This window comes from Amblyomma maculatum, chromosome 1, assembly GCF_055883805.1.
Source record: "Amblyomma maculatum isolate TAMU_Amacu chromosome 1, ASM5588380v1, whole genome shotgun sequence".
In the NCBI taxonomy this organism is placed as follows: Eukaryota; Metazoa; Arthropoda; class Arachnida; order Ixodida; family Ixodidae; genus Amblyomma; species Amblyomma maculatum.
The window spans coordinates 299,135,655-299,161,898 of NC_139344.1; the positions used below are offsets into that span (position 1 = coordinate 299,135,655).

The following is a 26,244-nucleotide window of genomic DNA, read 5'->3' on the forward strand; positions in this document are numbered from 1 at the left end:
GCGGAGGCTGCGTCAGTCATCGTATCGAGTGTGGTGCGCGGGTGTGCGTAGTGCTGTGATGGCGGTGAACATGAAAAAAAAGAGCAGCACTGACGTTAAAGAACAAGCTCAAGATAAAATCAGGGCCTTCAAGGCAATTTACAAGAAGAATCTGATTGACACTCTTCTCGTCAATCTTCTTATGAAGCAGGACTTGGAGATCGACTTGCTGGGAGCACTAAAGCACCATGGGACAGCATGAAAGGCGAAACGATTGCCAACTACTTTTGGCACGCAGGTTTTGTTCCAGCAGAGGCCCGTGCATCAAGTGACGATGGGGATGATCCCGACGAAGCAGAAGCAGAGCTCCGCGAGCTCAATGGGCCTAGAATGATTTTTCGCGTTTTGTTGGTGACATGCCCGCAACATGACTGTAGAGGACTTTGTAGGTGGTGACGACATCGCGCCGACCACGGCTGTACTGACAGACGCCGAAATCGCTGTGGAAGTTTCTCAACATCCCGCAGACAAGCTGAGGCTGACCCTGCAGACGATGAGAACATTCAGACTTCACAAGAAGCGCTTGCTCGACTTCACAAGCAGCGCTTGCTGCATTGGATTTACTGCGCCGCCACTGCAGTGCTATTGAGAGCAGTGGGTTTGCCCTTGAGTGTTTGCAAACTGTGGAACAGGGCGTGATGTGGAACGCGATCAACACAAAAAAGCAGGCCGCGATAACGCAGTTCTTTGCGCATAAATAAGTAGACGTGACCCAAGTAGGCACCCTCCAAGTTGCGGTGCCTTCTCTGATTGAATTTTGATGCACTTGCATGTATTTTCTACGAAATTTTATATTACGAATTATGGATAGAGCGAACTATTTTCCGATTTTTTAACTGTTCATTATAACGAGGTTTCACTGTATCGAACTCACGAAATATCCCTTTGAAAATCTCAGGTTTGGGAATATCCCTTTGAAAATCCCAGGTATAAGTATAGACCTTATGCAAAATTGCTGCCATCTGTCGGATCTTCAGCAAACCGTGCTACGCGACGCCATGTTGAAGGGTTGAGTGCGTCGGCTGCGGCCGTCACGTTAGCTGCGTCAGCTTTGTGCTGTGATTTCCGTGTATTTGTTCGCATTCAAAGCAAAAAATGACGGAATAATAGACGATTGACTTCTCCACGCAGCCTACATTCTAATTGTACATCAGGAAGCGATACTGCGCTGCCAAAACTTCTTGCGAACGGTGCTAACAGCGTAGCTACAAATGGCAAAACCTTCGTTGTTGCTCCGGGGCATTCCTTGATACGCTACTCAAGTATGCGTCCATGAAAGTGCAAAACATATTGATACTGCTTCCGAGTGTAAAACATGCCTGCGATGTACACGTACACGAAGGAGCTTAATGTTGCTTCTTGTTTTGTTTTTAATATAGGACTTACGCCTAATAAACACTGCGCTCTGATTGACCTTCACAGTTCCCAGTGAAGCACGGGCACTACTGTTCCCATCCTCTGACTGAACGTTTAGCAGCTGATGTATCTCGTTAGCGTGTAATCAGCCATATAGCAGATCCCATATTCTATATGTTACTGGCTAAAACCCCCAACCACATGAATTTGCTGGCGAAACGCGGCAGGTGAACGACGTGATTCCGTGCGCGCTGTTCCTCCACAGATATGTAGCTCCTGTTGCCGTCACATCGCGATTCTATTTCGCGAAAATCAATATATAGCATACTGCTGCCTGCGAAGTCACATAGCAGAGGTCTGCCTTATACCCAGACGCAATGCCAAGCTCCTTTATGGACGCATATTTGAGCAGTGCTTTGTGCAATGCGCAGTTCATGCAGCAAAGTCTTTCTCCTCTCCAATGCCGCATTTTTTTTTTTTTTCTTTCCGTAATTCTTGACGGAATTGAAATGTTTCAATTGTTTTTCGCTGTCCATGTCAGGGATGAGCTCAGTAGTGAGACAGGGAGGGGGGAGGGGGGTGAACGAGGTTACATGGCTTTCTTTGCTTGAGAAGATATTGAATGAAAAAACTAATCGCACTGCGTTCTCATGCAATATTCGACACTAGCGACATTCTTCATGAAATCGTTTTGCGAAAAAGTAGCGAACGTATACGGGCTGTCTAATGTTAAGGGGGGACACTGATCTTAAAACTATTTTCGTTATTTCCCAAAATTGATGCAACTTGGTGGGTTTGTGTAGTTTTTTGTGCAGATTGCAAAACTGCAATTATTTTTTTTGTGATCCAATTATTTCATGAGATAATTACAACAATTAGTCTAATTCTTACAAGAACAATTACAAAATGATCACTGAAGAAAAACTTAGATGAACACATTGCTGGACACTAGAAAGAATGAGGAACACAATGTTGCAAGCAGTTTTTGATTAAGCAATTATTTCGTTTTATTGCATAACAAAGTTCAGAGGTCAAAATATAGCATATAATGGTCACAAAAAAAAGCCATTTTAAAACTTTTGAACAAGAAATTAAAAAATCTACTTGCAACATTGTGTGCTCCACATATTTAGCTTCGTGCTGAAAAAGAAATTATTACTCTATCTGCAATAGGTGCCGAGATATTAAGGCCGTAAAACTGCAAGTGGTCGACAATGCATGTTTTGAGAAAAGAGCAAAAAAGAAACAGGGGATTATTTAACAGACATTCACTGGTGCAATGCACACATTTACAGTTTAAAATGGCTATAAACCTCCAGGAATGTAGTCTCTTTGCTTTCCAACGTCCAAGTGTCGCCTCTTTCATTTTGATTTGCAGTTGCAGCACACTGCACATTCAGTTGTCACTTTTTCGACTGCACGAGTCACATGCAGGTAGCGTTTTTTTTTCCGTTTTATTTTTGCGTATGTCATTTTGCTGCGTCCTCGCATCAAGACCGCGGTGAGGAACGTTTATTGCGGAAAAGAAATGTAATTTGGAGCTGTTTGCTGCTTTCCAGTGCTCTGCATTGCACTGAAAGCAAGTGCTTTCACTAAGGACTATGAACGAGGTCCGATCGGCGCAAACGCGCGGCGAGCACTACGCAGACGTGTCCCGCAGTTTACGCATTGGAGAATAAGTTTGACGGCGATTCCAATATCGCCGCCGTATGTATTACGCTTCGTCAATCTCAGCAAACTGTTTAGATCTGACGATCGTGAACTCCGCCTCGCTGCCGTCATCGTCACCTAAACAATCCGTCTACCGCTTCGTTGCTGGAGTTGGCGCGAGTTCAAGCTTTTCCTGTTTTGAGCTTATCTTTCTGCTCATCTGCGGCCTGCGTTATCACTGTCGCGGCGGGTGTGACCGCTGGCAGTAGCAGTCTCCCGTGCTGGGGAACACGCTAGGCCTACTTCAAGCTCGTACACACGATCTTTCGGCGCACGATTTTCATCGGCCTGAGTGCGCAAGCCGGGACAGGGCATCACTTGAGATGATTATTCAACTTCTTTTTTCACTTTTTTCACATAATCTTGTCGTGAACTCACCTCGCGGTTCAGAACCAAGCGCGGCCGACGTCACGTCCCGGCCGTCTCCCCGCGGCTCGGGCGCGCCGAGCAGACGCAGTCATCCAGCTCCACCAATGCGGTGACGCCTTATCGTCACGTGCACCCCGAAAGCCAATGGGATTGCAAATGCCACGTTTTCTTTTTTGCTATTTTTTATGCGACCAATGGGCGAATGTAAACAGCAGAGGCAGCAATTTGAAGACGAAAGGCGGCTCTTTCGAATGAGACCAAGATGGCTACGGTGCCGCGCACAAAATGGGAGCTACGCCTCGCGGAAAATGGTTGTTTTGGCGGTCGTTTGCGGCCCAAATTTGGGCGACATCGATTATATAAATTGGCATTGTGACTAAAATACCGACCCTAGAGATGAAAAACTTAGCAGATAGGTAGATAAAGAGCTACTGATTTTGCAAATCACATTTTCTAAAAAGTGATTTTTTCGCGATTTTTTGGTCCGAAAGACTCGTATCCCCCCTTAAATTGCGGTACTCTTTCTACAGGTGCCGAACATATTTTTCAAAGTCCGAATTTACGGGGCGTCCAGTCAGTTGACACCTGAAAGAACACAAATATCTGAGTGTGGAGCTGTGATGCATGGGATTTTTTTTTTTTTTTTTTGCCATATTGCAAAACAACATACATTATTTGCCAGCAACAATTCAGGGAAGTAGTAGAATGTACCAAGCAATGGGCATACAGAAAACGTGATGCATACATGTATAGGGCTGAGGACTTTTAGACAAACTAAAGTTGAAAGACGTGTGAGCTCATTCTTGCTTCTACAGCGATAGCTGCAGTAACAAACCTCACTGCTAAGCGCGATAAGGCTCGCTACAAACGATATTGCTCTGTGGATAGTGTCAAATGGTTAACAGTTTCAATCCCTACCTCATTACACTGTTTTCATGGCGCGCCATGAACGAAGAAACGGCATTATTCAGTGATATGGATGGGAAAAAAAAAAAACTGGCGTGGTCCAAATTAAGGCGTAACTCCTTTTCGATGCAGCTCACACAACTCGCAGAAAAAAAATCTCGTACTAATAAAAAAAAGAACAGCCCGGTGTCGCCATCACTATAGCAACAACAATCATGCGTACTCGCGGTAGATGAGAGCAGCTAAACGGTAGGGGCAGTGGCTGCCACGTATATACTCAGAGTCATTTCTTTTGCAAGTCGTGTTCTGGAGACGCATCTCAGCAACTGAATCCTGGACATGGTCGACTATATTCAATTCATCGATGAATCGAATGCGTAAAGATGTTAGAATATCGCACTGGAATTTAAGAGAGCAGTCTGGTGCCTTTGAAGTGCCGAAACCTGTTCTATCCGGATACCTGGACATATACATACGGGCGAAATCTGTTGATAGCTTGTATGCATGTAACGTTAAAAGCTGAGATGAATTGGCGCAACAAGGAAATCAGGAACAACACTTGCACATATTTTAAGCGAAAAAGCGATGCGCAGTCAGTCTACACACCGTGGGCGATATATATTCGTCTGCCTGATTTGCAATCTTCCAATACAGGCTAAATAAGATATTTTACAATTCAGGCACGCCGCTGATCGAAAGTGCGCCTAGCGCGACAACCACGCAAGAGCAGATTAACACGAGCCTCAAGAAAAAAAAAAAAGCTCAACGAATCTAACTTGCTGCTTCTTTTCTTCTACACCCTTATTTTAATTTTGCATACAACAAGGGGCACAGCAGTATGTCGATATTATCGGCAACAACGAGCATTAACCCCTACTATGCCGCTTGCCGCTGCTCAATGCAGCTACACTTGAACATGGCGGAAACGCACATGGCGGCCGATAGATGACAGCAATTTTGCATAAGGCCTATAGGAAAGCTGCGTTCAAAGTCCAATTTCACCGATCATTGATATATACAGTCAAACCACGATATAACGAACACGCATATAACGAATTATTGAACATAGCGAACTTTTCCGAAATATTTTTGTCAAACAAATGTATTTTTAACTTCCTATAGCGAACGCGGTTCGGTATAAAACGGATAAAACGAACTTTGGGACGCCGAGCACTACCTCACTTTATTAGCAGGAGGCAGGCTTCGTTGCACTACAGGTGTGTCATGCGGCGCAGCAAACGTTTTGGACTACCTCGCAGGCGCTGACAGCGCCACACACGCCACGTTGGCATTGAGAGTAGACAGCCAAAAAAATTGTTCGCATCTCACAATCGCTGACAGCGCCGCTTCAGCAGCGGTGGCAGCGGCACGATCGAATGTTGTTGCTTTTGCCCTTTTGAGTCTTTTGCGTTTTAGTGTTAGCAGTGGCGTGGCCGTCGTAGGTCGTAGTGTGGTAGCGTTCTGTGGAGGTTGCGTCGGTGGTTGAGTCGAGTGTGGTGCGTGGGTGTGCGTAGTGCTGTGATGGCTGTGAACATCAAAAAAAGAGCAGCACTGACGTTAAAGACCAAGCTCGAGATCATTCAGCGTGTGGAGAACGGCGAAAAGAAGTGCGTTCTTGCGGACTTATTTGGCATCCCAAGGAGCACTTTGAGTACCATTCTCAAGAACAAAGCAGTCATCAAGGCACAGGCACAAGAGACCACACGGACAAGCGCACAGCGTCTTCGGCCCCCTGCGTTCGGCGACGTGGAGAAGGCGCTCTACAAATGGTTTTTGGACGTCAGAGCTCGAAACATACCGGTGTCGGGACCGATGTTTCAACAAAAAGCGAAAGACTTTGCCTGTATCCTCGATGCCGAAAACTTCGTCGCCAGCTCCGGATGGCTGCAAAGGTTCAAGGCACGCTACGACATCGTAGGCAAAGCAATCTCTGGCGAAAGTGAGATGGTCAACTGCGAGACCATCAAACCGTGGTTGGAAAAGGAGTGGCCGCAAATCATTGCAAAATATCAGCCCAAGGACACCTTCAATGCGGAAGAAACGGGCCTATTTTGGCAGATGCTACCCAGACATACCCTTGACGCGCGTGGAGAGCCGTGCCATGGCGGGAAGCACGGAAAGGCCCGGATCACTGTTTTGCTTGCCGCCAACATGGACGGCACTGTGAAGCTGCGACCCTTCGTCACCGGGAGATTTAAAACCCCGAGATGCATGAAAGGGGGCCGCATACTCCCCGTAGAGTATGCTTCCAACAAGAAATGTTGGATGACGCGTGAACTTTTCGCGAAGTGGCTGCATGCTTGGGACTGCGAACTTGTGCGCGAGGGTCGCAAAGTGTGCGTCCTCGTTGATAACTGTACCGCACACAACACAGATGTCGCACTCAATAACATTGAAGTTCGCTTTCTTCCGCCTAACACTACAGCCAAGCTGCAGCCTTTAGATCAGGGTGCCATCAGGGCCTTCAAGGCAATTTACAAGAAAAGACTGATCGACACTCTTCTCGTGAAGCTTCGTATGAAGTAGGACTTGAAGACTGACTTGCTGGGAGCAATCCAGATGCTTAAAGCGGCATGGGACAATGTGAAAGGCGAAACGATTTCCAACTGCTTTCGGCACGCTGGTTTTGTTCCAGCAGAGGCCCGTGCAGCAAGTGACGATGTTGATGCCGACGAAGCAGAAGCAGAGCTCCGCGAGCTCGATGAGGCCTGGAACGATTTTTCCCATCATGTTGGTGACATGCCCGCAACAATGACTGTAGAAGACTTTGTAGGTGGCGACGACATGGCACCGACCACGGCTGTACTCATGGACGTCGAAATAGCTGCGGAAGTCTCTGAATATCCCAACGAAGCTCAGGCTGACCCTGCAGACGATGAGAACATTCAGAGTTCACAAGAAGCGCTCGCTGCATTGGATTTACTGCGCCGCCACTGCAGTGCTATTGAGGGCAGTGGGTTTGCCCTTGTTGAATGCTTGCAAACTGTGGAACAGGGCGTGATACGGAACGCGATCAACCCAAAAAAGCAGGCCGCGATAACGCAGTTCTTTACGCCTAAATAAATGGACGTGACCCAAGTAAGCACCCTCCGAGTTGCTGTGTCTTCTCTGATTGAATTTTGCTGCTCTTGCATGTATTTTCTATGAAATTTTATATTACGAATTATGGATAGAACGAACTATTTTCCGATTTTTTTACTGTTCGTTATAACGAGGTTTCACTGTAGAACTCCCCACCACACACTAGAAGGTGAGCCTTCCCTAAAGACGATTGCATTGCCCTCGGCCTTTTGCCGTGTGACGTTTTCAAGCCACGCGTGGAATGAGTGAACCAATCGCTTCAAGCAGAATTTGCAGCCATCACACTTTCCAATGATTTTGTGCAGTGGTATTGAACTCGGCTTGTGCAATCAAGCCATCATGGGCACTCTGCCAAGTTCGCTCCCTGCCACCGCAGGAGCTAACATCAAAAGTATAATCAAAAGATAAGCATGCCATGATGTTATCGCTGTGCAGAATCTTGCCGCACTGCCAATTAAATGAAATGTGGATGGAGGAGGAGGAAAAAACATTTATTTAAACCTAATAACTAGGCACTGGTGATGAGGTGGTCGTGTCCACTTCAGGCGGGCTCCTCAGTCCAGGATGCCGGCAGCTGCTGCTATCCCGCGCGCCCGCTCGATCAGCCGTTGCTGATCTTGCAGGTGTGAGCTAGACAGAGCAGCTTCCCAAGAGGAGACGGTGGGGTGGGGAATGGGCGGGAAGCCTTGCGGCTTTGGACACGCCCATATGGAGTGGTATAGTGTTTGGTGCTGGCGCATGATTGGCAGATTGAAGGGTACCGCGAGGGAAAGAAAAGGTGTTTGTGGTAGAGGTTCGGGAATGTGTGCGTTTGAAGTTGACGCCAAGCAGTGGCATCTGCTCTGGAGAGAGATTTGTGCGGTGCGGGGAGTGTTCTTCGTTGTTGTCTGTAATATTCGAGGGTAAGTGTGTACGTGAGTGGTTCTGTGGTGGTTGATAGCTGAGAGCTTGATGATGGCCTCGGAGCATCTTCCTCTCCGGTTTCCGTATTAGCTGGTAATCGGCCGTCTTCAGTCTTCCCTCCTGGTGCCCGGCAAGTTAGTTCGCGGGCGAGCGCATGAGCGCGCTCGTTGCCAGAAAGGAATACGTGACCTGGTGCCCAAAGTATTCGAATAAGCGGCGTTTGCGTCTTTTCTTTGCACTGACGAAGGATTTGGTGGGTTTTGGGAGACAGCATACCGTTTGAGAAGGCTCGGCATGCTGCCTGTGAGTCTGTGACAATAGTGCAGGTTTTCAGGTGTTTGTTCAGGGGGTTGGATGAGATGTATCGCCTTACTACGTGAAATACGGCGGCGCCGAATATCGATGCCGGCCACACAAACCCAGGCACCAAGTGTGCAGTGTATGCCTCGGCATGGGCCATAGGGCAGACGTGTGTCCCAACCCGGAAAAAACAAGATGTGCCAAATGCGGCGCAAACGATCCCGGAGAAAGCCACCAGTGCCAAACCTGCTGCATCAATTGCGGCGGCGAACACCTGGCCACGGACTCCCGCTGCCCAAGCCGACAGCGGAAGCCCTTCAACAAGAAGTTGGCAATCGCACACAATCAGCAAAAAGAATCCCAACTACAAGGGAGTGCCTCGAACGGTCCCCCAGCACAACACTCAAACCGGGAAAATCAGCACCAGTCGCGCAGCAACGCCCACGACGTGGCAGCTGCAGTGACAGCGACGACGGGAGGCTCGCACCCAGAAGGCAACCGTGAAACACTTCAGGAAAAGAAAGGCCCGGGGACGGACTCTACTGCGCCACCACCCCTACCGACGGCAGCCGACACTGGCACCGCCGATACCGCGATAACTTCACCACAGGCATCAGTCAAGCCATATCTGACGTCTCCGCCTCATAATCATCACCAACAACAACAACAGCATGGATAGCAGCCCTGAACGAAAAACTAAAACAAAAATACAAGTAGGCCATCCGCCCATTCGGCTATGGCAGTGGAACTGTCGAGGATACCGACGCAAGAAGGGACTCCTCACACAGTCTATCTAACCCTTCCTCCCCCTTCCAGATATAATAGCAATGCAAGAAGTAAACTGCGAACCCACCCTCACAGGCTTCACAGCACACGCCAATAAGCCAAGAATGCACGACGAAGCCCAAAGTAGCTACCTTGGTATCCAAGCACCTCACCGCTATAGAACACACTATCGAGAACACGCACATCGCGCACGTTCTGCTCGAGGTGGTCCCCACCAAACGCAACCAGGCATCCCTGTTCATCCTTAACTTGTACAGTCCACCTAAAGGAGGGAAACGGATGCATTCGACGAAATAATAGAAGCGACCCTAAAATTAGCCAGCAAGAGAAATCAAGTTATAATTGTGGGAGACTTCAACGCGGCCCATCCAATGTGGGGCTACGAATCGGAGACCCCGAAAGGCCGCAAACTTGCCCTGACTATCGCCAGAAATCAACTCACCCTACTAACGGAACCAGACAAACCCACCCGCATGGGAAACAGTGTAAACAGGGACACGTGCCCCGACCTCACACTGGCCACAGCAAATACCCCGAGCACGTGGTCGAACTTATGAGTTGTGGATGCGGCGCTCGAAACAGAGGGACGCGCCACCACCGACGAACTGTTCTTTTTATTTTTTAAATTCTCGGCGGCAAAAGTGAAGGGTGGATTCATTATGCAAGTGGGTTGATTACGCGACAAATACGATATCCTTTTTCCCGATCTCAAGCAGCGTCTCAAGCCGGTTTCTGTGTATCGAATTATCGATTTATCGAACTATTTCGCAATCCCCTTCGAGTTCCGATATATCCAAGTTCGACTGTAGTATCAACCTGTATATTACAATTTAATTTCTGATGAGCACTTTTTCCCCTATTGTTTGCGCAGACAATAACAGCAATTTTTTAATACCTTTCTAATACCACTCGAACTGAGCCTCCCCCCCGGCAGTTGCTATGGGGCAGAAATTTCCTTTATTGCTGCAAGGAATGCATGAGCTGAAAATTCCATGGCTGTTCGCAAGCAAACTGTCGACCGTGTCTGTGGTGTGTCAGGAGCACAGCTTATGATCATGCCCTACACCAAGCAAGTAGTAGCATTCTCCATGCTAGTCCACGACTGTGACTTCATCAAACAAAGCAAAAATTTCCTGTTTGGCAGCGCTATCTAAGCTAACTAAGCATGAGTCGAGAGTCCCGGGGCATTGTCTTTAAAATTACTTTGGGAGAAAACTGAACTGTGCTCAACTGTACTATTTGGCAGACATAATCTTGACGTTGAGAACTTCTGATGCAGATTTCGTTGGCATCTGTGAGCACCGAAAAATCGCTCGAGTTGCCCTTTAGAAAGGCACATGAGGCACCTGTTTGTAGATACTCTGTAGATGGTGCACTGCGCAAGAGAGACACACAGGTACAGTCAAACCCGAATATAACGAACTCGGATAGAGCGAATTATGTTTTATATCGAACACTCGAATTTCCGCTAGCATTATGCATATAAAATGTATTTTTTATAACGAACTACACATCGGATATAGCGAACTCAGCGCGCGCGATCAGTCGCCAAACGCCCGCCAACGGGCGGGCCTTTGTGCCGGCTCCGAGTTCTCTCCGGGCAGCCCACGCTGCCGGGCCGCAATACTTCTAGCGCATGCCGTTGTCAGATGGGAGGGGGATTGGCGACGGCTCCGTTCCCCAAGGTCTCACACAGCACATACATCATCACGCACCCGCTAGGGTGCTTCTGCTGCTTCTGCACCGATGCCACGCTTCCGTAAAACGCAGGAGGGGCTCTCTACAGCAGCTTCCACGAGGGACCCTCCTGTACGCATGCGCGGCCGTCGCCCGGAGTAGCGTGAGTAGCCTTTAAAATCCGCGCCATCGGCCAGCCTCTCTTTGCAGCGCTCCTATTCGGCAGCTGCCTACCATGTGATCAAAGACGTTCGAGCAGCTCCGGACCTATTGCGCTTCGAGAAAGAAGCAACACCGGCCAGAACTGGTTTCAAGTTTGGGCGAAGGGAAGGCAGCCTCCGAACAACGAACGCGTCAGTGGCGAACTTTCCCGCATCCTCGGAGCTTTCTTTGTTTGCGTTTGCAAGTCGTGCTGCTGCTATCCTCACGATTCCGGACGTGCCTACGTTGCTGCTGGCTTGCATTCCGGCGCTACATCCTGCAAGATAACGACGAAGCAGCGGCGTGCCCTACCGCTTTCCGACAAGCTGGAGATAATTCGCCGCGTTGGCCGCGGCGAAAAAAAGACGTTGCCGCGCATTTCAAGATTCCGCGGAGCACGTTAAGCACCATTTTGAAAAATCAGTCGGCCATCAGAGGCAATGCACAGGAACGACCAAATGGTGACGGCTTTCTCCACCGCAAGCCGGCTTACGACCAAGTAGAGAAAGCGCTGTACCAATGGTTCTTGGACGTTCGCGCACGAAATCTGCCGGTCTCTGGCCCCATGCTACAACAGAAGGCAAAAGATTTTGCCTTCGTCCTGGACGTCGAGGGGTTTACAGCGGGCAGTGGTTGGCTCCAACGATTTAAAGACCGCTACTCCATCACCGGGAAGGTAGTTGCAGGTGAAAGCCAAGCAGTGGACGCTGAGAGTGCTGAAAAGTGGGTGCAAGACGTGTGGCATGCTGTCACGGAGAGATACGAACCGTGCAATATTTTTAACACCGACGGGACTGCCTTGTTTTGGCAACTGCTGCCGAGCAGAACCTTGGCGCTAAAGAATGAGAAGTGCCATGGCGGCAAATTGAATAAGGCCCGAGCCACCGTTCTTCTCACGACAAACATGGACGGTTCATCAAAGCTGCGGCCGCTTGTTATAGGCAAGTTCAAGTCTCCTATGTGCCTGCGAGGATGCACTTCACTCCCAGTCACATACAACTCAAATTCTAAGGCCTGGATGACCAGAACGTTGTTCGAAGCGTGGCTGCGTGGCTGGGACGAGGAACTTGCAACGAGCGGGCGAAAGATTTGCCTCCTCCTCGATAACTGTTCTGCGCACCACTGCGGCGTCACGCTCAAGAACATCGAGCTTTGTTTCCTGCCACCGAACGCAACAGCGGTTTTGCAGCCCCTCGATCAGGGGATCATCCGCGCTTTCAAGCTGGGCTACAGGAAACGCGTCGTTGAGCGGCTGTTGGTGAAATTGCGGGTTAACGACGAGCTCAAGATTAATTTGCTGGCCGCAATAGAAATGATTAACCGTGCCTGGCAAGACGTGACGCAATCCACAATCCGCAACTGCTTCCACCATGCTGGACTATGTCGAGAGGATGCAGAAACTGCTAGTGAAGCGCGCACTGTGCAAGATGACAGCGATGTTGCCACGCTGTGGGAAGAACTCGCTGATGTTCCGGACGCTGTGCCCGAAGAAGTTGCCCTGGAGGATTTTCTCACTGTTGACGACAACGTAGCCGTGACAGCAAGCCCGTTGGACTCGGAAATTGTTGCCGACATGCTGGCATCTGGTGCGAACGGGGAGACCGAGGAGCCGCCGCCGGAGGACAATCGCCCTCGACCGACGTTGCACGAAGCCCTCGCTGCTACCGATCTGCTGCGCCGATACTGCTCCGGAATACAGGGAAGCGGACTGGAGTTTGTGGAAATGATGTCGCGTGTGGAAAGTGCGATTCTCGCTGATGGAGTTAAATGCAGTGTTCAGGCGAAGATCACTGCCTACTGCAAATAAGTGAGCATTTATCTGCAATAAATTTATTTTGTAGATTCATGGTGAGCGGCACGGTTTTTCTTTAGTTAGTGCGTTTTCGCTGCGCTGTCTGGACATCGTGTATAACGAATTTGGTACTGAAGTTCGTTATAAACGGGTTTGGTTATAGCGAAATACTTTATATAGCGAACAAATTGCGTTGAATTACGCAGTTCGTTATAACCGGGTTTGACTGTACCTAAGTGGGCACCTTCGATGTTGTTGAAGCTGGAGGGAAAGAAAAAACAGCAGTCTCAAAAACTGGGGGTAAGCAAGTTTCATGCACGCACTAGTGCATTCTTCGTAGTTCTATTTTCAGTAGAACGAGTAATGATCGACTTCTCCTTGACAGTCAGTACACGATACCTCGGTCGAGTAGGCTTCGGCATAGTGCCGACCGTTCGCACATGCACAAACACAACAACTGCTTTGTCCTTAGCACAGCACCAGCTCCAAACAAGGCAACAGCACCCGCAGTGAGAGGTTGGCACGAGCAAGCAGCGAGCAGGAGAGCAGTATGATGGTGATGGTTACCGCGATAGGGCTGGCGACAATGCTACTCTGCGATGCGTTCACACCATTGTAGCCGGCGCTTCCTGGGCTCCTTATTGACATGGTCATCGCCGCATTTGTCGGGATATGGTCAAAATGGCTGCAATGTCGTATCGCCGGCAATCCGTACATGATAATGCTTTCGGGAAAGGCGGAAAACTTTTCACGTCGCAGCACAGCCAGCAAAACTGCAGTGGCAGGTATGCACGCATTAGGCACTTCATGAGAAGTGGTAAGCCAATACATGGGTTCCAATGGTGGCTAAGCAGGAGAATTCTTGCAACTACGTTTTAACCACTCAGGTATGTATTGCTGTATCCTCTCACTGAAAGAACATTGTGCCCACTGATTATACGTAACATACTATATTTCAACACACCTAGCATACTTGCGTTATTTTTCTCACTTGCTTCAGTAAGATGAACTTGTAATAATATGAATACATTGTCTTTTGTCAAGCCAAGACGTATTTGATCAAAAAGAAATGAGCACAGACTATGTGAAAGGATTTTCTCATTAAAACCAAGTGCTACAAGGGCTTTCACTAGTTGAGTCAATCGGTGTATGCCATAGAGAGAGCCATTCTATTAGCCTTATGCTATTCATCTCACCTAATAAGCCATTACATGTCTTCACATGAGACAGGAAACTGGGATGCCTGGAAACACAATGCAAGCACAAATGCTGAGCCAGGTTGCCAACACTGCTAAGCCCACTGTATATAAGGTCTGCTAGTGTGGCTTATCGGATTTAGTACCATACCATGGCATCAGATTCTTTGAGAGGAATACCATTAACAACACTCACTCCCGGGTGCACTCCTCCTCACGCTTCTTCTGTGCCTCGTACTGTGGCCGGATGCCATCAAGCAGTGCCATTTTCTGTGCCACTGTTTCTTGTAGGCGGGCCAGTTCCCGTTCAGCTCGTTTGCGTGAGGAATCGTCTCCCTCAACCTCATCACGCAGGTCCTTGATGGTGAGCTCAAGTCGTGTCTTCTCCTTGAGCGCTGATGCCTGCTCCTGTGACAGGGCCTCCCGCTCTTCTCGTTGTGCCTGTGCCCGCCCCTTGACCTCCCGCAGCTCCTTGCTCAGCTTCTGCACACCCCACAACGAAGACTTATATAGCTATTACTTGAAAGACAGGCATGCACTAACGAAGAGGCCGAGCCAGTTCCTTGAAATTTCACCAGCTGCTACTATGCCCTGAAGGAGCTGCCATTAGCTACTATAAAAAAACGTCAAACAGAACAAAAATACACTCACGTAAAAACTGCCATCCTATTGGCCAAATACAAATTTCCTGAATGGGTAAAACACTGCCATGCAAGGATGTACTCACTCTAGAAATTCATCTGGATTGAAAGGATATTTGCACTCAAGGACAACATGAAAGGAAGCCTCTGCAAATGGCTTGATCCTGCTGGCCCTAGACTGTGGCTGTAGTTACAGCAGTTAGCAAGATGGTTATAGTGAACCACATCAATTTTCTGCCAGCCAAGCAAATGTGCCCATGTTGACATATGAAGGTTATTTGAGATCTACGGAGTCGCAGAAAACTTGAAAAGTTCATACGGCCTTTACTGAAAAAAAGTGTTTTGTTACAATGAGGTTTCCCCATCAGTACTAAAAAAGGCAATGCAGAAAAAAAAAAAAATCAGTGATGTTTTTGGAGCACTAAAATTTCAGATTCATAGCACTTTCGAAAATGCAGTTTTGAAAGCAGTCCGGAGCACTTAATTTCCAATATGGAGCAATTTTAAGCAATAAAACATTGATTTACAAGCCCTCTGAAACATGAAGCTTTTAGTTTCCTAATCTCTTAAGTTGGCAAACAATGCTTAAAAAGTGTGATGCAATGAACGCTACATCATTGTTTGTCATAATTCTACATGAGAGGTCTAAATTTTCCGCTACATAAATAAAAAGATGAGCTTTCATAAAAGCCCCAATTTAATGCTTTTGGTGCAGCATGGCACAGCAAACCTCGTTTGTATAAAACAGTACAATTCTTATAGCCGTACCTGCCAACCTGAAAATTTGAAAATTAGTAAAATCCTCCACGGAGGAGCGGAGATTTTGTTTTTAATTTTCAAAGGATATACCTTTTGCAGCAAACTTACTCACGTTTTCAAAACCATAAGTGAAATCCGTGTCGTGGAGAGTAATGTGCAAACACTCCAATGGGGGGAACACACTCTAATGGGGAACAATTTATTTTTTCAATGATTTTTTAATCATTTTGGCCGACTTTGCCTGCTTGAGAAACTTGGCTGTGTAAGTTTGCTCAAAATAAGTTCCACTCTGGCGCCCTTTCACCAACAGCAGACTTTCGTTTTCTCACACACAGGTTTTGTTCACAGTACTGAATATTCTCTCGCATTCAGCATTGCTGTGGGGAATAGAGAGGATGGCCAGAGCGATCCGTTGACATTTCGTAATTGTGGCCACTGCACATCGCACCTTGACTCATTCATCTGCTGGGATTTGGTACACTTGCAAGTTGGCAAAGTGCGTCGATTGCATCTTCTCTTGATTCCCCGCTCTGCTGGGGTAGAACAGCAGGGAATGCCATAAAAAAATTATGTGCACAGCTGAATGAAGAAGTCTCAAGACCTTGCAACTTCAGCCATCTTGAAGTTGACGTACTCTAGCGGGAATTTGTGGCGAATGTAATCGCACGCTGCTCTGAAGAGCAGCTGCACAGCAAAGAAGCATTACTCTCATTAATGCTCAGCATCGTAACTACAGAGCAGGTTATGCTGCCAATGAGTATGTCTTCATCTTTTTTTTTGGTTCTATGCAGCTCCATAGCACACTTCCAGCAATGAATGACATCCCTTGATAACACCTGGGCGCACAAATTTAGTCAGATTCTAAAAAATGTGGTTTAAGAGGCCCCTCAGCACATGAATTTGAGGAGCCTGCGCCTGAAGAAGGGAGCTTGTCTTCTCAAAAATTAGTACAGCATTCTGGAGAAAAAGGCATCATGCCCTGCTTAGCTCCAATGACAAAAAATAAAACCGGCGCTCTTCACGAGTCACGTGGCTGGCTTCTCTGGATTCTTCGGGGTAAAGTTTGTTTTTTCGCTTCAGGTCCAGAATGAGCTCCTTTTCTCTTTAGCGAGTGTTCATCACCATCAGTGCCTTTCTTCCAGAGGCCTGCAGCAGTCTTGAGGTGAGTAGCAGACTTGAGGGTTGGCGCAGGGTTCTTGGGGGTTTGTAAGGAGGTCTTTGGAACCTCGTACGACTCCAAAAACAAGCTCTGCTTGTTGGACTGCTTTGTTTCTGATAAAAAAAAAGCTAAGTAGCGGTTTCCACTGGTCTAGCAGCCTCTTCAAACAGTTCTCCAACGACAGCCAACGTGTCGGCGAATGTTTCAGCATCTTTCTGACCTCGACGTCATGCATCTTTTGAAACTCTTTAAGCCGATCTTTTCGTTTCGAGCTTTTTTTCTAGGAAGAAAAAGATGTCAATCAATGCCTCATCAACCTTCACAGAAAACATAAGGCTCCTTTTTGGGCAGCCAAGTTGATCAGATGGCACAGGCAACCAACCCCTATCAAACCTGGTGGAGCCTCTCTCAAGTAGAAACTGTTTTTCTTGCTGATCATGACATTAGCATTGTCCGAACACATAGCCAGCAGGTTTCCAACAGACGAATTCCAGGAATTCATCTCGTCCAAAACCAGGCTTCCAATCTTGTGACCTGTCACTTCCCCTTGGATTGTTCAGAGGCAAAGATGGCAGCTTCCGACTCTATTTGTCTCTTTAACGAAATATGTCGCAACAATAGGGTAGAGCTGTGTATCTCTATTATTACTGCCATCCACAGCGATCAAAAGTACTTGCCATTTCAGGGCATCCAGCAAAGGCAACTCCGCGTCGGCGGACATTTCCCAAACAATTGATGTCTTTGTTCGTCCACAGGCGTAGCGTTTCGCTTCTTCGCACTTGGGGAACATCTACCGGAAAAACGGTCCGGCATGATCGCTGACACTCAGCGGAATGTTGTGCTCAACTAAAAACGCCGTGAAGAGGCATTCTGCACGAATCACACCGAGGTCGTTGTAGCTGCATACAAAACTTTCTAGGCTTGACTGGCTGTCCGCAGCTCGCACGTACCACTGATGCTTTTTAGAAGCGATGTGGACCTTGATATCAGACTTGCCACCATGCGAAATATTCACGTCACAGGCGCACGTGGTGCAAAATCCAAACTTCTCCCCTTCTTCGACGGCACGAAGCATGGAAACTGTGCCATATACGATTTCAAGAATACTTGGAAATACCGGGGCTTCGAGCCCGCCATTGCACTGCGAAGCCACTAAAGCTAAAACACCAAGTCGCACTCTGCCAGATGAAGCAGCTAGTCGCACAAAGGACAAGGCCAACACTGAAGTGACTAAAGACCACTACTGGCACGCACAAGGGCAACAGTGGCAACAGGCATGGCAACAGGTTTGCGGAGGTGCTATCGAGCTTCTTATATGGATCCGTGGCCCCTAGTAGACGAAAAAGTCACTACAACCTTGCCACTGTTGATGACGATATATGAATACATGATGTCCTCTCGTGGCAGCGCAAGATACCAGGATGTAGTTTAAATCGATTTTCACGCTTTTTTTTCTGCAAATACAATATTTTCGTAAAATTTCAAGCAAGATTCGTAAAATCGTAAGACTGGTCGAAATCCGTACATTTTACGGAAAATTCAGAAGAGTTGACAGGTGTACATGGCTGTCCCACCCCTATAGTTATTGCTTACATCGGCCAGCCAAAGACTGAACGACGTCCCATCCAAAAGTATATCGCTACTGTTGCACCCCTGAAATGGTACTTCGCCGAATAGAACTTGCACAATTCCCTTTTGCGTGCCCTTGGGCACATACTGCCTGTGCTAGTAACATGGAAAAAATGTTGCATATGACTGGTAGTAGCACCCCGCTGCTGCCATGCAGGGAGGCTAACCTAGCTCACCGAAGGCGGCTTGGCAGACTTACTTAGGCCGCCCCACTGCCGAAAACCCAGCTGCATCTTATGAAAGATTGCAGCACTTACAGGCATGGCAAATACGACACCGGCAGAATGTGCCTCCTTATCATTGATGCACCAGACGTTTACTTCTAGGTTAGTAGCCATGTTTTATATACCGAATTACCAACATATCAAAGTACTTCAAAGACGAAATGTCGGTGCTGCGATTTATGCAACTTCTGTTGACGCAGGCTATCTGATTGACAAAGTCTGCCTGGACACTGATTTTGCTCTGCTTGCCACAAACACTGGACTACCTTGACTGTGGGTGTGGTTGACAACCGGCTACAAAGGCCAGCTAGCGTCACAGCAACAACAAGGCGTGGAACCAGCGAAATGTCGGTGCTACGATTTACGCAACTTCTTCTGTTGACGCAGGTAGATTTTCCTTCTGTACAATTTAGTTTGTAACTCTGCCAGTTCCACCCCACATGCTATTTCAGTGCATGCGTGACTTTCGCGTGATTAGACATCCTGTCAAACGATGTTTCAAACTGTTTGGTAATACTTCATTTTTTTTTTCTTACTTCTGCTGTTCTGCGGTAAATCCCGGCCCAAGGAATGCAGATACATAAGAGAAACTGGTTACCGGTCAGGAAAGCATATTGGCGAAACCAAAAAATTGAAACCAAACAAGCTTTTGTGGAAACACAACTTGGAGACTTGTTCAACCAAGCACGGGCCATAAAAGACAAGTTTGAGCAGTTTGATAACCTGCATCTAATGCTGAAGGAGTACAAAGAAAAATGCAATCATTAACAATCCCAGATAGAATCAGTCTTCCTGCTTAAAAATGCTTAATAACCGTGATCACCGCAATAATTACTTTTTTTTTGCATTCAGTGAATCGGAGGGACAGGAAAGTGCTGCTGACTGCGAAAAACTGGTCGTCAACCTGTGCCGTAGTCAACTTGGAATTGAAAACATTAATGCAGTGAAGGCACATAGGCTGGGTAAACCTTCCACTAATCGTAATAGGCCAGTAATCGCAATAGTAATAGGCCAGTAATGCTAGAAAACTTAAAGGCACAAATTCCGTATCGGTTCACGATAAGAGAAAATGTTTGTGGGAGTACGCAAAAGCAAACAGTCATTCAGAGAGCAAGGTACACTTGAAATATGATTCCTTATACATAGATGAAGTAAAGTTCACCTGGGATGAAGGTAAAATGCAAGTGGTTAAGCAATGACTACCTAATACTCCTAAGCAGTGTTCATTAACATTAATGGTTATAAACTGCAGGAATATAAAAATCACGGTTGATGATTTTCACCTAATGATAAGCATGATTAGACCACATATCGTAGTTGGAACAGAATCGTGGCTTTGCGGTGACATTCCTGCTACAGGAAAGATAGAAACTCCCATGGGGGCGGCGTTTTTATCTTTGTTCATTCCCGCATAAGTTCTTCAAACATTCAAATTGAAACTCGCAGTGTTGAAAACGTCTGGCATGAAATTTGCGCCACAAAGGGTGAACGAATCGCAATCGGAGCTTTTTACAGACCCCCAGATACACATGCAGATGTGCTCATATCATTGAGGGAAATTGTTTCTACTATTAGGTGTGGCAAATTAATTACAGCTGGTGATTTTAGCCTGCCAGAAATCCGTTGGAGCAGCAAGAATTTCAATCAGGAATGGGTGGTCAATTATACAGAATTTTTCAACCTTACCGACTTGTACCCATTTGACCAGCATGTATTAAATGCTACACATGGTAAACACACACTAAATTTACTTCTGTCCAATTCGCCCAATATGATTTCGGATATGCATGTCATCCCCGGGATCAGCGATAATGACGTAGTCGTTGCCAATGTTAACTTAGCAACTAAAAATTTCAATCGTCATAAACCATGGGAGGTTTTCTTCTACAGCAAAGCAGATTACTGCAGTATGAACACCGCCTTGATTTATATTTTCCAACTTTTAAACCGTAGCAGAAGATTCAAGCGTTAAAGACCTTTGGTGCATTTTCAAGCAGAAAATCGCCGAATTGTTCAATAGATTTGTTCCCTCGTGTGTTCTTTCCCTTAAGCGTGCTAGTGATAAGCCATGAATGAATCGCATGTTGCGCGCTCTTGCCCAAAAGAAGCGACAAGCTTACCAAAAATATCGCACTACGAGATTGCCAGCACATAAGGCCGAACTTTGTGACTTAGCAGCTTGTGTCAAAGCTAAAATTAAACAGCAAGAAACAAGAATTGTTTCTTGCCGAATCACTGAACTCTTTTCTTTTTCTCTGTTTTCCATCCACTATCCCAATGTCATATTTCTTCCCACAGACCATCTGTTAACGAAGTAATGCCCCCCATAAGTTTTGAAGTTCAAAGTATCTTAAAATTATTATGTGAACTTAATGTTAATAAGTCAGGCGGTCCCAATGATATCCCTGCCTTTATACTGAAGTCATGTGCCAGTGTAATTTTCCTACACTTTCATGTACTCTTTGAAAAATCATTGAGTACCTCTTCTTTACCTGTGGACTGGAAAACTGCCCGGGTCGTTCCAATACATAAAAGCGGTCCCAGGAATGTTATTTCTAATTACAGGCCGATCTCATTGACAAGTGTTGCATGTAAAACACTTGAACATCATAGCTCATGTAAACAGATGCAACTTTTTGGATAACTCCCAACATGGGTTCTGTCATGGTTTTTCATGCGTCACTCAATTAACTGAGATTGTTCATGAGATAGCGGCAGCTCTTGATGACCGAAACAGCATTGTGTTTTTCTTGATCTTAGTAATGTGTTTGATGTTGTCTCGCACGATTTGTTAATAGAAAAACTGAATACCTACAAACTGGATAACAAGGTTATATGCTGGATACGGGAATACCTGTCCTTTCGAAAACAATAAGATGTCCTCAACGGCTACCAATTCGCATATGCTGATGTCACATCCGGAGTCTCTCAGGGCTCCGTGCTTGGTACACTGTTGTTTTTACTTTACGTGAATGATATTATTGACAGAGTGGTCTGCACCTTGCGTTTTTTGCAGACAATTGTATAGAACAGTGTGAAATAGTGATGATTCCAGGATTCTACAAAAAGATGTTGATTCAATTGTCGATTGGTGCCGGATGTGGAAAATGAACATAACCTTGAAGAAAACCGTACACATGCTTTTTTCAAGAAGTGTTCAAATGCCTGACTTTTCTTACTCCATTGACGGTGTGTTATAGAAAACAGTGTATGAATTAAAATACCTGGATGTAATCCTTACATCAGATTTATCTTGGAACAAACACGTTGACTACACAGTATCGAACAGTGCAAAAATGCTTAGGTTTCTGCATCGCAACTTCAAAACCATTCCCCGTTCTCTGAAAGACTTTATTTCTTGAATGTTCGCTCCATTTTAGAGTATGCGTGCACTGTGTGGGATCCTGACACCGCAACATTAAGAACGAAATTTGAACTTGTCCAGAACCGAGCTGCCCGTTTTGTTTTAGATAATTATAGTAGGAATCTTAACATTACAAGTGCTAAACAAAGCTTGGGATGAAAAGAGTTGAGTCATAGAAGAAAATGCCTCCACCTTAAGTTATTATATAATATATTTCACGATTGCACTGGTATCAGAAAATTAAATTACCTTCAGCCCCCAAGCTATGTATCGCAAAGAAGAGACCACCCGAAAAAGATCCGGTCATTTCAATGCAAATCTAATTATTTTAACCATTCTTTCCCAGAACGGTGGAAGAGTGGAATAATTGCCAATTTCTGTGGCTTCTGTTTTATGTAATGACGATTTCTTTTCAGCGCTGAATGCTTAAGGTTTTATTTGCTTTGTAGTCCTCTATTTATTTTAAAGAAATGTCTTAAAGCTTAGCTGTCCTGTGTGCCGAGATATTGAGGAGAAAGGTGTGCACTGTTGTCATGTGTTGTCAAGAGGAACTGTGCTGCATGTACAGTCAAACCTCGATATAACAAATTATTGAATATATCGAACTCTTCCGAAATATTTTTTGTCAAACAAATGTATTTTTAACTTCCTATAGCGAACGCGGTTCTGCATAAAACGGATATTACGAACTTCGCGACGCAAGCGCTACCTCACTTTAATAGCAAGAGGTAGGCTTCGTTGCACTACACGTGTGTTGTGCTGCGCAGCAAACGTTCAGGACTACTTCGCAGGCGCTGACAATGCCACAGATGCCACGACGGTATTGAGAAGCCAAAGAAATCCATGGCCTCCGAGATCACCCCTGCGCGCCTGTTTGTACGCGCGGAGGTAATCTCAGAGGCCATGAGAAATCGTTCGCATCTAACAATCGCTGACAGCACCGCTTCAGCAGTGGCGTGATAGAATGTTGCTTTTGCCTTTTTGGTTTTTGCGTCTCGCATTTTTTCGTTTTAGTTTTAGCAGCGGCGTCGTGGCGTGGCCATTGTAGCGTTCGGCGGAGGCTGCCATCGGTCATCGTGTCGAGTGTGGTGCGCGGGTGTGCGTAGTGCTGTGATGGCGGTGAACGTGAAAAAAAGAGCAGTACTGACGTTAAAGAACAAGCTCAAGATAAAGTCAGGGCCTTCAAGGCAGTTTACAAGAGGAGACTGATTGACGCTCTTCTCGTGAAGCTTCTTATGAAGCAGGACTTGAAGATCGACTTGCTGGGAGCATTAAAGCGGCATGGGACAGCGTGAAAGGCGAAACGATTGCCAACTGCTTTCGGCACGCAGGTTTTGTTTCAGCAGAGGCCCGTGCATCAAGTGACGATGGGGACGATTCCGACGAAGCAGAGCTCCACGAGCTCGATGAGGCCTGGAACGATTTTTCGCGTTTTGTTGGTGACATGCCCACAACAATGACTGTAGAGGACTTTGTAGGCGACGACGATATCGCGGCGACCACGGCTGTACTGACAGACGCCGAAATTGCTGTGGAAGTTTCTGAACATCCCACAGACGAAGCTCACGCTGACCCTGGAGACTATGAGAACATTCAGACTTCACAAGCCGCGCTTGCTGCATTGGATTTACTGCGCCACCACTGCAGTGCTATTGAGAGCAGTGGGTTTGCCCTTGTTTAGTGTTTGCAAACTGTGGAACAGAGCGTGATACGGAATGCGATCAACACAAAAAAGCAGGCCGCGATAACGGAGTTCTTTGCACGTAAATAAATGGACGTGACCCAAGTAGGCACCCTCCGAGTTGCTGTGCCTTCTCTGATTGAATTTCTTCTCTTGCATGTATTTTCTACAAAATTTTATATTATGAATTATGGATAGAGCGAACTATTTTCAGATTTTTTAACTGTTCGTTATAACGAGGTTTCACTGTACGATTTTATTTTGCTTGGATATATCCCCCCCTACTGTAATGCCTAACGGCGCTGTGGGCCTAAATACTTCACAAGCCCCTTCAAGCATTGCAAGTTTTTTATATCAAGGTCAACCACCTCAACCTCTTCATAATAATGTTCTCAAATACACACGCTTCAATGAGTAGCTTTGTAATAATGAGAAACTTTGTGATATCAATTCATGCAGGTTTAGCTGCATCTCCATTATTGCAAAAAACAGTATACCAAGCATCCTCCAAAACAAAACATGCATATAACAGTATGATCCCTTCAAAAAGCAAATACCAAGAATTAATGGGAGAAATAAAAAAAACATTTTCTTGCTGTTTTCTGGACGTGCAAAGAAAAAAACACCAAAAAATTGCACTCTCCCCACGTAACCTTTTATCATGCAACAAAGGGTTAACGGTTGTGGCAAATCAGTTGGTCTCCAAAAGAACTAACTTTCATACCCTATTAGTCCTTTTTTTTCTTAACAGTGTAGGTTTGTGGTGCCGTAAGAGCTGAAAATTCAGCCGCTGAAGCCGGTTATGAAGTAGGGCTGCATCGAGCTATCAGATGTGCCCGTCATCGCATAGTTCCTTTTCTGAACTTCACTACCAGACCAAGGCAATAGCGGCTATCAGCCACACATCAGCAATCCAAGCCCAGCCGAGCTGGCTAGCACGTCGGTGTTTTTGTGCCCGTATTATTAGAGCATTTGCTCATTACTTCGTTCCTCAATTTTACACAGCACAGACCACTGCTAGACGGATTGCGGAATGGCAAGACGGACTTGCAAACAATCATCAATGCAGAGCAGTTTTTGTTGAAAAACAGACAGCCCGAATTAATGTTGCCCAGGGCCTCTGAAATATTTCAACTTGCAATTTTCTTCATATTGGAGTTCAAAATACTTGGTTGGTTTGGTGGGCCTTAAGATCCCAAAGCGACATCGCACAACACATGGGCACCTCCATCAAAAAGCGGCTGCCACAATCAATCCCTTTGGTACAGCAGTCAAGCGTGCTAACCACCGTGCCACTACAGCAGGTCCGTTCTAAAATACTACTATCTCGGTGCAAAGATATCCACGAGGCAAATCTTAGATCATATTACGATGTACATGTGATAATTCAAACAAATATCTCCCGTCACTAGAATTATTTAGAGCATTACTTCTGAGTCATTGCTTCAAAAACTGAAGCAACAACAATCACACACAAAAAGGCAAAGGTAATGATTTAAGAAAAAGACAAGGTGATCCACAAGAACAGCATTGGGACACCATAAAGGATCCAAGCACCAGGCTGCAAGGAAGCTTGTACCCACTGACAAGCCAGTAAACTGTGCTTCCTGGAGTTTAAATCCAACAGTAACTACCAAGGGCTAACTTGTGAAAACACATTAACCCATGCTTGAACTAACTTCCGAGCAAAGCAGCGCATCATAGGCTCTTCTGAAATCTGCAATCCAAAGCCATCTAGCACTTGTTGTCATTCCTTTCAAATTACGAACAAAAGGAACCACAAATCACTGCGAGACATTTTCAATGAGCCTCTGTTAAAAGGTATACCTTTATCTTTTCTGCAGCATTCTGGAGGTTTTCACGCAATTTTTCAGCCACTGAACTACTGGACTCCCGCCGTGTTTCCAGCTGTAAAAGATAAAGGTGCATTGCACAAAAGCAAGTGTAATGCTAATTTCACTTACACACTCACCTCTTCAAGCTTTTTTTTGGTGTCCTTCAGTTCATGGTCATAGATGGTGTACTCCAGAGACCTGCAACAGATATAACTGAAGTATGACCAATCTTAAATTCTTATATGCATTTTATTTTACTTTCTTTGTTTATTGACTTGATGTGACGCTAACGTTGGCAGTATTTCAGATGAAGCACAGTAGAACCACTAGCTGCAGGCTTCAGCGCGAGAGAGAAGGGCACCAGAGACCAGCGATGGCAATCGAGATGGCAGATCAAGAGGCTAAGTGATCTTCCTTGCAGTTTGTTCATTTTTTATTTGTTTCTCCAGCGTCCTTCTGCTGGAAATTATGGACACTTGACCTATATATAGTTAACGGTCCACTGAACCGGCCACCAAGAAGCCACAGATAAATGTGTTTAGTGTGTAGAACAAATCCCTTTGAGCATTAACCCAAAGTATAACTCCTTGAAACAAAGCCAGCAATTTATTATTAATTTTTAAAAACAGCGTTTTT

At 46.1% G+C, this 26,244-nt stretch overlaps 1 protein-coding gene across 1 annotated transcript in view; it reads right to left on the minus strand.

The window, feature by feature from the left end:
• Window positions 1-26,244, minus strand: part of SMC3 (structural maintenance of chromosomes 3) — a 295,374-nt gene that overhangs the window by 227,278 nt on the left and 41,852 nt on the right. The window contains exons 8-10 of the mRNA XM_084591644.1: window positions 25,746-25,806; window positions 25,601-25,681; window positions 14,513-14,799 (exon numbers count right to left, since the gene is read on the minus strand). Of these exons, the coding sequence (XP_084447770.1) occupies window positions 14,513-14,799; window positions 25,601-25,681; window positions 25,746-25,806 (429 nt within the window). The remainder of the gene's footprint in view (window positions 1-14,512; window positions 14,800-25,600; window positions 25,682-25,745; window positions 25,807-26,244) is intronic.